We start from the raw sequence: 15,457 nt of genomic DNA, 5'->3' as shown, positions 1-15,457 counted from the left end.
TGAAAAAAGGTCAATTTGTAAGGGTATATTTGGTAAGAGAGATGGAGAGGAATGGAGAGACTGGGTGAATCTATTATTTAGTTGGAGAGAATTGGAGAGAGAAAGAGAAAACTTAGAGAGAGATAGTCTCATTTCGGACCTATTATTTTGAATCTTTTTATTAATAGAACGATTTTTATTTATTTTATCAATTTAAATTTAAAATTTAAATTTTATTACAGTAAAAAATTCTTAAAAATAATAACATATAATTTTTTTATTACAGTAAAAAAATTTCACATAAAATCACATATTATTTCAAATTAAAAATTCAAATCAATAAATTAAACGGATCAAAATCAACCCATCTAATTTTAAATTAAAAAAACTATTTTATTCTTCAAAATAAATTATTAATAAAAACTAAAATTAATAATATAATAATTAAATAAATAATTATTACCTATTTTTTTAACCCTCTCTTTTTTTTATCAAATAACATAAAAAAATTATTATAATTTTCTCTATCTTTTTATAACTCTTTTCATCGTTCATACTCTTATCTCTCCTGCGAAACGAAGCCTAGGTGAGCCTCTGAGGTAAGGAATCAGAGAGAAAGAAAAAAAAGTAAAAAGAGTTAGTAGTAGTAAAAGCCCAAAACCCGTACAATCCTCCTCAGACAAGGCATTGGCTTCAGACACCAACATTATAATAATAATAAATTCTCTCTCCTTTCTCTCTCTCTCTTTTGATATTTGAAAAAAAGATATTTATTTGTTTTTTTCTTTTTTAACTTTTCCTTTTAGTTTATGGGTTTCCGTAGAGATGTCAGAGACAAGAGCTGCCACAGAGGCAGCTTAGCTGCAGACTGCAGAAGAACCAGAAGCAACAGAGAGGTGCAGAAAGAGAGAGAAAGAAAGAGGGAGAGAGAGTAAAGGAAAGAGGTGGGCATGCAACACCATAATCAGAACCATTAGTTGTATCCATGTACAGAAGATTCTGCAGCTCAATGGTCCCTGAAATAAATATACCTACTCACTCAGTCACTCACTCACACTCTTCCACTCCAAACCCCTCTCTCTCTCTCTCTCTCCTCTTCTCTGCTTCTCTCTCTTAGCAAACACACCTGCTTCCCCTGTTTCCCTCTGAACTCTGAACCTGTCTCTCGTTAGTCTCTTCACAAACAAAGTTTTTTTGCTTCTGCTTGAAACTTTTCCTTTCTTTGTTGTTGTTGTTGTTTTGGTTTTTGCTTGTTATTACAGTGTTATTATGAGTGGAAGGAACAGGTTTCCCTTCACAGCATCACAGTGGCAAGAGCTGGAACACCAAGCTCTCATCTTCAAGTACATGGCTTCTGGGATCCCCATCCCTCCTGATCTTCTCTTCACCATCAAAAATTCCTACTTGGACTCTTCACTTTCCTCCAAGCTATTGATCCCTCAACATGGTAATTCTTTTTCTTTTCTTTTCTTTTCTTTTTTTAACTTGACATTTACGATTTTGATTATACACATATATATATGTATATGTGTGCGTATTATGCAGTAGGGTGGAACTGTTTCCAAATGGGGTTGGGGAAAAAAATAGACCCGGAGCCCGGGAGGTGCAGAAGAACAGATGGGAAGAAATGGAGGTGTTCAAAGGAGGCGTTTCCGGATTCAAAATACTGTGAAAGACACATGCATAGAGGGAAGAACCGTTCAAGAAAGCCTGTGGAAGTTTTCAAGTCACCAACAACTTCTGCATCACAAACACCAATCTCATCATCATCATCAATCACACACAAGAATAACCTCTCCAATATGATCACGACTACTAGTACACAAACACAAACACCCAACTCTAATAACTCCCTTTCTTCAGTATCTTATGACTCCCAAAACCGCCATAATCTCCAATACCCTTGTTACAATAACTCTTTGGTTTATCATCATCATCCCCACCACACATCTTCTTCTAGGCCTCATCATGGTATGATTGGTTTGCCATCTCAAGACAGCAATACATCCTTGCTTTTTGACTCGGACTTAAGGTTAGCAAGTCTTACCAAAAAAAAAAAAAATGTTGAAGTTTGGTTAATATTACCTAAGGCCGAGAGAAAACACTATTAACAAAAAAAATTTAATTATGGTTCAAACTGCGAGCTAAACTGCATCTTATTTTGAGGTTATACATAAATGTTCTGTTTTTTTTTTTTTTTTTTTTTTAATTTCTTAATGGTGGAGAAGAAATAGGTATCATCATGTGTATGGAATGAGAGAGGTTGAAAAAAAAAAAAAAATGTTGAAGTTTGGTTAATATTACCTAAGGCCGAGAGAAAACACTATTAACAAAAAAAATTTAATTATGGTTCAAACTGCGAGCTAAACTGCATCTTATTTTGAGGTTATACATAAATGTTCTGTTTTTTTTTTTTTTTTTTTTTTTTAATTTCTTAATGGTGGAGAAGAAATAGGTATCATCATGTGTATGGAATGAGAGAGGTTGATCGTGATGATCATGACCATGAACATGAACATGCTTTTTTCTCGGAAGAACCTTCTTCAGGGACTATTACGAGGGGATTTTCATCCATGGATGATTCTTGGCAACTCACGCCAGTACTATCAATGAGTTGTTCATCTTCTTCTTCTTCGAAGCAGAGAAGTACTTGCTCTGGTTTGCAGAACGAGCATTCTTATTTGCAGCTTCAGAGTGCTTCTACACAAGCTTATTATAAGCAACAAGAGCATTGTGATCTGAAAAAGGTTGAGAGAAAAGAAGAAATTGCTCAGAAGACCATTCACTTCTTTGACGAATGGCCAGTGAAGGAAAAGGACTCGTGGCTTGACTTGGACGACAAATCTTCCAACAGTGGATCTGTTTCCACAACACAGCTCTCCATTTCGATTCCCAATACGAACTCTTCTTCATATGACTTCCCAATCTTTGGTTCCAGGATCCATAATGGTAACTGAGAAAGATAATTTTCTTCTTTTTTACCAAACACTTTCATTGTTTTGTTGGTGTTTCTTTTGGATTCACTTTTTGCTTGTTGGTTTGTTTGTTCTTGTTCTTTTTCTTAATCTTTTTCCCTTTTTTTAATGACCCAGTTGGGAATCATGGCTACAAGTTCATTTTGTTTTGTTTTGCAGGTGATTGATTGAGTTTCCTGTACTGGGTTCCTGAGAGAAATGCCAAATTGTACTTAAACTGGTGGGGCTTCTTTTATTTTATTATTGTATTTTATTTTTTGTGCGAGGTTAAAGGACTACTTCTCTCTCTCTCTCTCTCTCTCTCTCTCTCTCTCTTTCTCTCTCTCTTTATTATTTTTGTTTCAATTTTATTTGAGAATTTGAACTGGACCCAATGAAGAATCCAATGTTTCTAGCTTCTTTGGTTGATATATTATGATGATCCCTCTTTAGTTCATAATAGATTGAGATGACTCGACCATGTTTGATTATTGTTGCTAAGATTATCTTATGGGGTGTTCTGTTCAACATTTTTCTATTTATAACCATAGTTGAGGGACCGATGGTCCCATGTTTTGCTAATATGTCGCTTCTGAGATCACTGAAATTGTATCGGTAAGAGTTGAGATTCAACCTGTGGTCTTCCAACGACAAGAAATGAATTAATTACTCGCCAACTCTTCTCTCCCTACAATGCTGAGCCAAAAAGAGACGACAAGCAAAAAGTAGTTTCCTTCTTTCTTGGATAGGCTCGAGTTCTTTTTAGCATTCCACGTTACATTGAACATTTGTAGTTCATGTACAGTCATATATAACTATAACACTATTTGGTAAGATACAAAACTTTACGATGAAGTAATTTCTCATCAGCTAATCTAATGCTATTTAGGGTCAGGAGTAAACCAGTAATTTAATTAGGTTTATGTCGTTTTAGTCCTCGTCTAATAAATAAGAAAGGCGAATAGAGAAAGCCAATGACTCCCATTTTCTAAAGTCTCTTTCGAGCACTGTACGAGTAAGGGTCCATACAAGTGAGGAACAATTTAATGGCCAGGGACGTTTGTTTTCTGTATTCGTCTCTTATTTTAAATTATGATTTATAATTATCTATAGTGTTTTCTCTTATAAAAAATACACGTAAAACGAGAATAATTCTAAATTTATGAACTAAATGTATTTTTCTTCTACAAGATTTTCTTTTATTATTATTTTTTTCCCTTTGCTGTTCTCTTTGCAGGAAGGAAGGGAAAAAAAAAAAAAAAAAAAAAGGAAGAGTAGTGGGTAGGGGAACTCTTTTTGCAGTCAAGGTTGCAAGTGACTCCTTACGATCCTGAACCCATGTGCCAAATACTCAAAAAGTTGGGCAGGAAATGAAACATATAAAAGAACATTATTCCAGGTACTAGTACGACACTCGTGCATATCCCCCATATGTATCAAATCTAGCTGCACTTTTCTACTTTAATGAAAATGAGCAATGAGTTGAAATCTCACCCCAAATGTTGGCTTAACAGGGAAGAATAGTTTTTACAGCCTTTAAGATCAAGACTTCCAAAAGGGTATTGCTTTCCCAGTAAACCAAAAGGAAAGAGAAGCTTGAAATATGTTCCGTAAAGTGTTTTTTTTTTTTTTTTTTTTTTTTATATATATAAAAAATTTGAATTGGTTCAACCCATGAACCAAACAGAACTTAAAATACTTAAAATTTTAAAAGACCGCCAGATAAAGGGTGGTAGCCAACAAATAATTTAAGGTTGTTTTAAATTAATAGATATGCTGAATAGTATATAATCAATTTGTGGCATACGTGCCTCATTCCCCACAATAAAGCGTTAAAGAGTTGGAACATGATTTTAGTCACAAAAATGAGCAAGCCAAACAGTGCAGAGGAAGAGACAAAAAGAAAGAGCACAAGTCCAAATAGTCCTGAAGCATCTGGTGGTGGAAGTAAGTGGGTCTGCATCTGTAGTTGCATTAATCCAAAAAGAGGAAAGAAGTGATGACAGGCTTCAGTCTTTACAGGCTTATAAAAAAACTTCCGCACTAGTCAGTTTGGCAGAGAAATTATTTGGCTCTCCTGTCGTCAGTCACTATACCCAAAACCCTGTCAAAGAATAAGAAAAGAAAAGGGAAAAAAGAAACACATTTATAGAGATTAAAGAGAAAATTCTGTTTCACATAGAGATTTTTCCTTCCGAAGCCCTTTTTTTTTTTTTTTTTTTGTTGGGGGTAAGACCTTGTTTAGCTACGTTTTTTACCTGATCAAAAATAAAATGAAGGAATCTTAAAGAACCAATTTAAGCCATCGTTGCTGAAATTGTGCAGTCAATGTATAGAAACTCATGATAACACTCGGAAAATGAACTTGTTAGGAGCCAGGCACTATAAGCTTTAGCTGAATATTGTTTCTATTAATACGAGTTTCAAGGTACAAATACAGATTGTGATAAGTTTTTAAAGCTGTGAGCATATATTGGCACCTATAAACATTATGACGGTCTCCCAAACCAAGGCTTTCACCTTGCTGGGTTTGTTCCTGAACATCGGTTCGACTGTGGATCTCAATCATCATCATTGATGGCACCTTCTTCATCGAGCTTAACTCTGTCACTTCCCGGCATGTCTGCATAATTTTCTCTGATTTCACCAGGCTCTGGCTGCCTATCTAATTGCTCATCATCATCGGATTCTGACCATGCACGGCTTCGCCGATTAGCTGCTGATTCAGGTGCAACCTTCAAAGGAAAAGAGGAGTGTCAACCAGCCGGTAGAAAAGTAATGGCATTTTGATGAGCGAAAAAAACTGTAATCAGACTAGTTTCAGCCATAGAATGGCGCGGCATCGCGCAACGGCATTAACACTACCAAACTGGGTTTACTAGAGTTCCAAGCTGAAACATAGAAGTTTTTCATTGTTAAAAGATGAAAGCAAAAAATAGGAAGAAAATTTTCCGAAAATTTTCCACCTCGTCCTCAGCACCGGAATCTTCTAGCCCAGCTGCTGCAAGAGGATCCCGAGCATTTTCTTCTGCCGCATAATCATCTTGGTCATTAATCTGCGCAGCAGGCTCCCCATAATTCATCTTGGCATTTTCATCTTCCAGTTCTTCCTGATCATCCATCATCTCTGCTTCCACATCCTCTGCTTCATAACGTGATCTTGAGTGCTTGTCCTTCTTTCTCCTCTTTCCACCCTTTCTCCTCCGCTTCTCACTATTTCCACCTTCCTCATCATCAATCTCTGACCTGTCCCTTCTCTTAGAACCAGATGTGCTGCTTTTCCATTGCTCCTGAAAGTACAAAATCATAGACAAATAACGAACTAGAACTTTTTGGAAGCAAGTTTAAATGCTAGCATTAGCAAGTGTTTCCTCAACCTATTGGGGTAGTGTGTGTGTGTGTGCATGTGAATAAATTGTGAACAGAATTCTGGAACTAGAGATTTAAATTCATAGATTTAAGCCGCTGCTTTTCCATTCCTCAACATATTGCTGTCCAAATTATGCTATCATAATCCTAAATGAGGGCCTACCCATAAGCATGTAAAAAAGCGTATAAATACAATTTACAGCATTTACCTTTATACGCTCAAAATGCTCCTCCTGTTGCCTCACCTGCTTCAGCTCATCCTCTCGCACTCTCCTTTCCAACTATTTCCACACAAAAGTATTACTGTATCAGTAAACTTTTTTACAACTTAATTTGACCATACATTTTCACTGCAAGAATAATAGATGTAGAGAGCATGATCAGAAGACCTGAAATTTCCTCTGCTCTTCAGCCTTACGACGAGCTTCCTCAGCCAATGCCATCTGACGAAGAGCTTCTTGTTTATGCCGGTTTTTCTGCTCTTCATGTTCAGCATTTTTTAGGTGAACTCTTGCTGCTTCAAGTAAGTGTTTACAGTACTCAACATGGGTATCAATTTTCTTCTCATCGAACCCATAAAAGTGAAGGTTTGAAGCAGCAGAGGCAGACAACTGTTTAAACACACGAACAGCATTTCCTAACTCTGAAACTGTTAAGCGCACCTATAAATGCATACATGGAAAAGGAGAAAAAAGAAAAATGAGATGTAATAAAGATCCACTCTAACAAAAATGAAAAGGCAAGTCAAGTCAAATGATTATAATGCAGTTAATAGAGTTACAACTCCAACAATCTAAAACAAGGCAATCTAGCTGTATAATTCTTCTTTCACCAATGCATCACCTTAACCATAGGAGGAACTTCACTTCAAAAAAAAACAAAACAAAACAAAAAAAAGAAAAAGAAAGAAAAACCAATAGGATGAACTCCAATTACATTAACAATAAATATTTACGAGGACATCACATTCTCATTTAGTGTATCCATAGGGCACTTGTCACTTGTCATATACCATATACTAAACATACATACATACATACATACATACATATATGTATATATATATATCCCATGTGAAGCAAATGACAGCGTTTAAGAACCTTTTTCTCCCTCCCCAGAATATTTCATGACATCAAGTCAATGTGCCTCTGTGTGAAACAAATAAAGAAAGCAAAAAAAAAAAACATTTATTGGACTACAAGATTTTATTGGAACAGAAGAAAAAAAGAACGAAACCTCATCTGCAGTCCTCTTTTCCTTTTGTAGGGTTAAAGCTGAGAACTTCTGCATCACAACACCTGCATCAAACCTCAGTGCGTAATTTGAAGGTGCCAAATGGATGGCTCTCAGCAAAGTCTTTTTGCAGTCTTGCCATTGTTCAGCCTCGTAATTTGTGCGAGCTAAATAGAGAAGAATTTGAGAGTCTGTGTTGTAGAAAAACTTCCTTAGGCAATTCTGATACTGCAAGATGACAAGTGGCGTCAACACATGCAAGTCACTAAAAGAACGAAAAACATAAAGATGCATAAAATAGGATACTGCAAACTGACCATTTTCACAGCCAACGCAAAATTGCCCTGGGCAAAATAAACATGCGCCAAATTTATCCAGACATCTGGCATCTGGACAAAAATGCTTCCGCTTGCAGCTTCTTGAACCTAAAATAATTAAGATGTTAACAATACAGAAACAGATTTAAAACTTCAGAATACAAATTTTAACCACAATTAAACATGGCCCTTTGAAACGTGAAAAATTTATACTAACCTGAGTAAAAATATCTTTTGAAACATCAAAGTGACCCTTTTCAGCAAATACCACTCCAGCGCCATTTGCAGCATACAAATTGGCAGAATGTTGAGCTAGAACCTACAAGTATGCAACATTTGAATATACTGTGTATGTAAAACAAAAAATGGGATGCATAAAAACAATTTGTTCCTGAATTATTTATTATAGGATGTACTTTGTTTTCGTGGAAGAAAAATAACTTGGCATGCAAGGGAAGAAAAGAGAAGTATAAGCAGATACCTTTGTGTAAAGTTCCTTAGCTTTTTCTAAATGTGTAGCTTCCAACTTAGGATTTCTTTTTTCATTACGGACAGCCGCAAAGTAGTTCCAGTTCCCCTAAAATATTTCAAAGTTGCGTGTGAGATGAAGACAAAAATTAAGAGTAACAAGTTACAATAATAAGTTTTCCATGGAATTTCAATATAACACTGTAGTGAAAATATACAGACCAGAGACAGCGTATCATAGGAATCCTTCCCTTCTGTTGCTTCACTAGCAGCACGTAAGGTTTCTTTTGCCTTAACCCAATCATCATTCTTCAATTCCAAGTCTCCAAGCATAGATAATGCCTTTGGGCACTTCTGATTCACCTTCATAGCATCATTGACCTATAGAAAGTTCTTTTAAGTATGTTTGTTTGAGCGAGGAAGAGAATCAAAAGGGGAAGTGTTATAGGGATAACAACCAGCTCAATGCTTAGTTGAAGATTGTTTCGAGCTTTTGCAATAGCAGCAAGCCTCAGATAAGCATCTATATAGTCTGGATACTGCAACGTTGGAGCAGAAGGGTTAAACAAACACCAATCCCACGAAGGGAGGTAATAAAAAATACATGCATGAATTTAGCGAGCATGCACCCAAAGGTCAAAAGAGAAAAACACTGGTAAAACAACTAATATGTTACTGACACACTGCTATAAAGTAACCCCTTCTGGTCTAACTGCAGTCTCATTTAAGTACTGCGTAAAACAAACTCTTATCATGCACAAAAACACAAATATATCTTACCTTAAACAAGATCAGACGGTACAATATGCTCGCAGTTTCAGTGTTATGCAACTGCTCGAGTAATCTTGCCATGTTAAATAGTGTTGTAACTTTGTTCCAAGGTAAATCGACAACACGACCCTCTTTCTCAAGATGCTGAAATAAATGCAGGTCTTTGTACTGAAGATTTGATGCACTAGCATCAACAGGTGGAGGGTTTTCTTTACCATCAATGAAGGCAAGCCATATTCCATCACCTAGTGCCTCCCTGAAAGTTTGTTGAGCAAGCTGACAGTAGAGAAAAATAAATTAACGCTAATTAACAGGGCTTAGCATAGCAATCAAACAAACTTCCAAGAGAAAAAGATATTCGAAACCACACAAAAGTAACAACAACAGCATAAAGACTTCCGAAGTATTCTTGGGAAACTGCTCCAACCTCAAATTCTCCCCTTTCAAAATGGAGAACTCCAAGATTGTTGAGAACTTCGATTGGTGTTTCTTGACCTCCCTTTTTTAAAAGGGTACGAGCCTGCAACAATTTGACAATCTTGAGTGAGTAAAAGACAGGAAACTAACAGACTTAAAATCATATATATAAAGGGCTTTGATCACCGTAGAGACAACTTATTTGTTCAGAAGTAAGAAATGAGCTCCTTACAGTTTTTAGGGACTCCAGAGCAGCTACAGGGTCAGATGATATTAGTAGTTCCCCTAGGTCAAGAAATGCCTGCATCATAGTAGGACAGACAAGTTGCCAAAAATTTAGTCAGTTTTTAGGGTGGAATTTGCTGTTTGTTCTCCAATATATATAACCAAGGGATTGTGCGACAAAATTTTGAAGATCGCACAACAAAAATTTTCTATGGCCTCCATTATACCTCAAATCACAAGCATTAATCAACCGTTCTTTCTACCTGTGAGAAATGGAACAAAGCATTGTTTTTGGCAGGGATGAGAGAGATGGGACAAGCCCATTGGCCCCATTCCCAATCTTAAAGTTGATGCAGACCCAGCTTAACTCTAGTGAACTTATGTTTATTAATGATTTAGACGTGTGAATGCATGAAAATGAAAAAGAACAAGGAAATGAAGAACAGGGACCACATGGACTCAGAGGAAACTAACCAACAAAAGAAACACATTCTTCATAACTCGAACAAATTTTATGGAGCAAAAGTTACCTACTATAGGTTTAGGAACTTCCACAATCATCAAAATAAGTGTGGGGCACAAGGACACTTACACATCATATAAACAGGTTCTCAACAAACCAGATGTAGCATATATCTGAATAACACACCTTGTTGAAGTAATAAAAAAAAATATACATCTGATTGTTTACCTGGGCATCACGTGGATCAATTTTTGTAGCCTTCCTCATAAATTCCTGGGCCTTCTCTGTCTGCCCCAGCTGCACATAAATGTGCCCAAGAACCTATTGCGGAAAAAACAAAGGGAATACCTCATTACGTTGAAATCGTTAGAGCAAACAAGAAATATAATCAGATTAAATTGGAATCATGCCTAATTTTCCAAAATGCCTTTTTTCAACTCACTTTCAATGTCTCACTATTATCAGGATTGACCTCTAAAACCTTTTCGAAGTTTGCTAGTGCACTTTTAAAATCTCCCAACTTCAATTGTACCTGTCCCAACCCTGTCACCGATATCCAGTAAGTACAAAGAAGTAAAAAAGAGAATGGGAGTCAATGGATCGAAAGAGCAAATGTTCTGCACCATGCATATTTTGGTTTAGAACAGATATTGAAAACTGTCGAGTCAAATCTATTGTGCACGCTGCCAGTGGTTCTAAATGTCAAACCCTCTTGTATGTGTGTGCACGTGTGTGTATTTTAAGAAACACAATGACGCGTGCTTCAAGATTCAACGATTCTACTGCTTATGCATTTCTCAATAGCAGATGAAATTAACTAATATAAACAAAATGATTTCATGGTCAACAAGAATGCCAATAGAACAAAGACACTTTAGCATCAAACAAAATAGACAAATTCCTCTACATTAGAAATATTAAATCTTTCATCTTAAAAGCAGGGTTAAAACTATGCCAAAATATCCCAGTAATACACAGAACGTTGTAAAATAGACAGATTGATGTTACCAACCATAGTAAGGAAATACAAATTCGTTAGGCTTATTAACTTCCTTGACAGATGCCATGTAATACAACCCAGCCTTTTCATAGTCCCCCTGAAATCCAGCAAAAGAATGTCACTACCACTACTAACCAAAAGGGCCACAAGCCAAAGGATTAAGGAAAAAGAAACGCACGACTTGGAGTCTTGTACAACTGGAGCTATAAATAACTGTTCCGGAAGGCATAAAAATAGAAAACAGATCATTCCAGTAGCAGCCTTTTAAATTCATTCTTACAAACAAATATTAAAAAAAAAAGGAATTTAAATCAAACGACTTGCTCTCGTAAATCATATTTAAGGCAGGAAGACTAGCTAATCACTTCTTTACACTAGTCTGAGGGTGTCTGGCTGTAACAAAATGAAGGACCCTTGCGCATTGACTTCACTCGAGTCCATAACATGAGGTAGAATGGTACGTAGAATGGAATGGAGAGAGAAAGAGAGAGATTTCTCTAAAGAACATAGTAAAAATCTTCGTCCAATTGAAATCTTTTACCTACAACTATCCATCCGTGCATACACATGCACACATGTATACAGATAGCAATGCAATAAAATAATAGAAGAAGAAAGATACTGCTCATCCAACCTTGCTATGGTAAGATCGTGCTAAATTGTAGTAAGAATGTGACTTTGTCGGTCCATGGTTGCTAACAGCAAGTGCAGTTTCAGTCAGTTGTTCAACCACAAAGTGTTGACCCGTGAAGAAAAAGTGATTTGCTAAATAATTTAGAGCCATTGCACAGTAAGGATATATCTCAAAAGCTTTCTGCATTTTTTCCATCCCTTTTCTAATTCCAGTAGCTGAAGATATATAAGACAACGTTAGAATTAGACAGCTGAAGCATCAGAAATTTATTTCCACAAACACGCCATTCAGCATAAGGGCAATTATAATATATAGATGCTCACTAATTCACCTTCATGTGTATTTAAATCCATAATTGCTTGTGCAACAAGAGCCTCAACATTTTCAGGATCTAACTGCAAGAATATAAAATTAAAAATAGACAGTGGCATCGTCAAAAAAATATGCATCCTTAGGATAAAAATTCATCAAACATAGATAATATCATTACCTGTAAAACCCTTTGAAATGCCTGTCGAGCTTTTTCAAATTGACCCAACTTATAACGACATAGACCTATGCCAAGTCTTACAGCAGCAGGACAATTGGGATATACTTTCAGGACCCTCTTTACAAAATTTAAATAATACAAAGTCAGAAGTAACATCGATTTTCTCCACAAATATCCAGAAACACAGATTTCTCATAGAGGGCTGGTCACATGCCCTGGTCCTTATAAATATATTAAAAAAAATGCCAAATATCAGATATTGAGAAAATGGTAGAATAATAAAGACAAACCTTATACAACTCCAATGAATCCGAATAGCGTACACGGTTGAATTCAACACATGCCTGCAGAGACCCGGACAAGATACAATGAGGGGGAAGGAAAAGAAACAGAAAAAGGTATATCTTCCCTAATCAAACCAGCTTCAAATGATCCCCTTTTTTCCATCTTCAGGTTATTCAATCTCTAATATCTTAATGTTAAATATCCAAAAGCCGAAGCCTCGATTTAAGATGACTCAACAAATTTATGAACAAGGTGGCACCCATATTTCTTTTAAGTCAACTCATGATTTTCTCAGAGCTAGCATCACACACTTGGAAAGTTCTCATTCCTTGAATTATCATGTATTTAAAATAAGAAGAAAAATAAGGCTTTGTTTTAAACTATAAATTAAAATGACAATTGAGAAAATGAGAACAAAACTCTAATAGTACGTTTGGTCCATGGGTTTGAACCACAATTCAAACCTTTTTATTATAGTGTTTTTTCTCACAAAAATTTTAATTTAAGTTCAAACCTCTGAACCAAATGGGCCATAAGCTTATGAGCTTTCATTACTTTGGTGACCACAAAGCAGTAAAATTGAAGAAACTACGGCTACATAGCAGGCCACTGCTCGATGCAATGCAACTAGATTGAGGTTCTTTAAGGGGAGATGTGGATATTGTCCTAGCCGACATTAAAGGGAAAATGAACTACTTCTTTCTCAAAAATAAAAATTAAGAAAAAAAAACTAAAAAAAAGAATAATCATGAAAAGGACAAGGTGTCCTTGGATATTTGAAATAAAATTTTGTACTTGTGCTTTAATAGTTTCACCTCTTATTTATTTTATACTGTGTGGTTATGCCATATTATTGAAAAAAAAAAAGGGGAATAATTTTGGATAAATTAAAATTACCAAAAAGGGCTTTATCAAGAAGAACAAATCGACATACCTGACCCAAGAGGGCTGGAACATTATCACGATCTCCATCTAAAACAATCTTAAATGCAGCAGATGCCTGCTCTACTTCCCCCTTAGCTAGTAAAAGCTGACCTGTTAAAAGAAAACGGGTTCAAGAGATCTAATTCAGAGCATCATTAGGCATGACTCAGCCGTCAACTGACAAATAACTTTAAAATGTTTAACAATGATACAAACCTACAGGTTTGTTATAGTCAAAGCCACAAAGTTCAAGATTCAATATCAGAATTCACAGCAACTTAAGATGTCAGACAGATGAGATATCCCCACAAAAGGTCGTTTACCATTCACGCTAGAATGAAAACAAAATTGAAACTAAGGCACTCATATGTGTCACTACCAAGGGCCAAAATTTCCCTATAGGAACTTCTATTAAGCAACTCCTAACAGGTTATCTCAGAAAAAAAAAAATCATTCTCCCGATTCAGAAGGGTTAGAATATGGTTGTAAATATATACTTAAGTGTATCTTTTGCACTCCAATCTTAGTTTCGATATACAACACAAATAAGCTTTAACCCACCTTTTCCAACCCAAGTAGAAGGCTCATGCATGTCGATTCTCGACGCTTTGTTGTAGTATTGCGTGGCCAAGATGAAATGCTCCTCCTTTTCTCTTTGTTTAGTCTCAATCTTTCCAAGGTAGCTATAGTACGCTCCTAAAGCATTCAATATTGCAATTCTCTCGTATCTAACATCAGCGTAGTACTCATCAATTTCTGCAAAAATTAAGCCAATTCAACCAATTAAGCACCGCACGAACAAGTCCTCGTTTTTTCTCCACAAATTCAATACACAAAAAAAAAAAAAAAAAAAAAAAAAAAAAAAAAAAAAAAAAAACTAGTTACAAAGGCGAAAAAACTGAATACCAGGACTTGACCCTTCCTCCAAAATCTGCCGGAATTGTTCGAGTTTTCCTTGTTTGAAGTACTCTCTCTGCAACACAAAACAGCGAAAAAATTGGAAAAATTCGGAATTTCAACCGAGAAAAAGAATACAAAAGATAGAAAAAAGCATTGAAATTTCGAAAAAAAAAAAAAGAAGAACGAACCGCGATGATGAGCCAGAGATCGAGAGGGGCTTGCTCGGCCTTGAGGATGTCGAGGATGTCGGAAGCGTCTTTGGGGAGCTGATCGAGAGCGACTCTCACTTCCTCCTCCGAGTTCTGCACCGGAATGTACACGGACGCCATTGTTCTCCGGCAGCCGAAACCCTAGCTCCGTCGAGATTTCGCGATTCTTTGTGAGAATTCTGAAATTGGAGAGAATTGTGAAGGCCAGTGTGTGGGGGTGTGTTTTGGATCCTCGACTTCCTTTGTCACACTGGTCTGTGGTTGTAGTTGGAGACTGACTTGGACTTCTTCTTAATTTTTACGTTTTTCGTAGGTTTTCTGATAATTTTTGCGAACTCTTGGCGGGTTTCTGGTTATTCTTAAACGGCCACGGAAGTTTTTGATATTGCGAATTTTTCCTGCTGAGTGCTAACTTTGGCCCCCAATATTCTTTTCTTTTAGAGTTTGACTCCTAAATTAAGGGAGAAATACAAAAATGTTACTCCAAAGACTTTACCTTTACATTTATGTCATCCAATGACATAAACTTAACATCTATGTCACTTAATTTGTCAGAAATAAATATCCTTGTAAAATTAAAGTATTGTGCAAGATGAAATCTAAGAAAACCTAAACTATTGACGTTAAGTAACAATTTGCGATATAAAAATGTATTATATTATCCGCAGCTTATAGTAAGTAAAAAAAAAAAAAAAAAAAAGTATGTATTATGACTCAATTAAGTCATGTAGGCAATATACCTTCGAATCTTATAAGATTTCGGACTTACAGTCCATTACTTTACGATATTGACTTTTACTTTCTAATAATAATAATTAA

General features: G+C 36.0%; 2 protein-coding genes across 2 annotated transcripts; one reads left to right on the top strand and one right to left on the bottom strand.

Annotated features, from left to right (window-relative positions):
* The first annotated feature begins 836 nt into the window (after nucleotides 1-836).
* On the top strand, nucleotides 837-3,229 carry LOC21409987 (growth-regulating factor 6). Its single transcript, XM_024161447.1, has 4 exons — nucleotides 837-1,426; nucleotides 1,525-2,011; nucleotides 2,429-2,928; nucleotides 3,114-3,229. Exons 1-4 carry the CDS (start codon nucleotides 1,249-1,251, stop codon nucleotides 3,119-3,121), a joined length of 1,173 nt encoding a protein of 390 aa, XP_024017215.1. The 5' UTR covers nucleotides 837-1,248; the 3' UTR covers nucleotides 3,122-3,229.
* A 2,012-nt stretch (nucleotides 3,230-5,241) lies between these two features.
* Nucleotides 5,242-14,941, bottom strand: LOC21409986 (protein CTR9 homolog). The gene is made up of 24 exons (XM_024161417.1): nucleotides 14,618-14,941; nucleotides 14,436-14,502; nucleotides 14,091-14,285; nucleotides 13,540-13,640; nucleotides 12,611-12,664; nucleotides 12,321-12,437; nucleotides 12,162-12,225; nucleotides 11,831-12,045; nucleotides 11,209-11,293; nucleotides 10,639-10,739; nucleotides 10,425-10,517; nucleotides 9,741-9,809; nucleotides 9,519-9,611; nucleotides 9,101-9,367; nucleotides 8,779-8,859; nucleotides 8,543-8,701; nucleotides 8,334-8,429; nucleotides 8,070-8,171; nucleotides 7,853-7,960; nucleotides 7,539-7,763; nucleotides 6,692-6,964; nucleotides 6,512-6,583; nucleotides 5,900-6,223; nucleotides 5,242-5,668 (listed from the first exon to the last, which is right to left on the bottom strand). The coding sequence occupies exons 1-24, from the start codon at nucleotides 14,756-14,758 to the stop codon at nucleotides 5,495-5,497; spliced, it is 3,276 nt and encodes a 1,091-aa protein (XP_024017185.1). The 5' UTR covers nucleotides 14,759-14,941; the 3' UTR covers nucleotides 5,242-5,494.
* Between the last annotated feature and the right edge of the window lie 516 nt (nucleotides 14,942-15,457).

This window comes from Morus notabilis, unplaced genomic scaffold (genome assembly GCF_000414095.1).
Source record: "Morus notabilis unplaced genomic scaffold, ASM41409v2 Scaffold329, whole genome shotgun sequence".
Lineage (NCBI taxonomy): Eukaryota > Viridiplantae > Streptophyta > Magnoliopsida > Rosales > Moraceae > Morus > Morus notabilis.
Note: the sequence above shows the minus strand (reverse complement) of the source record. Positions and strands in the feature narration are given on the sequence as shown.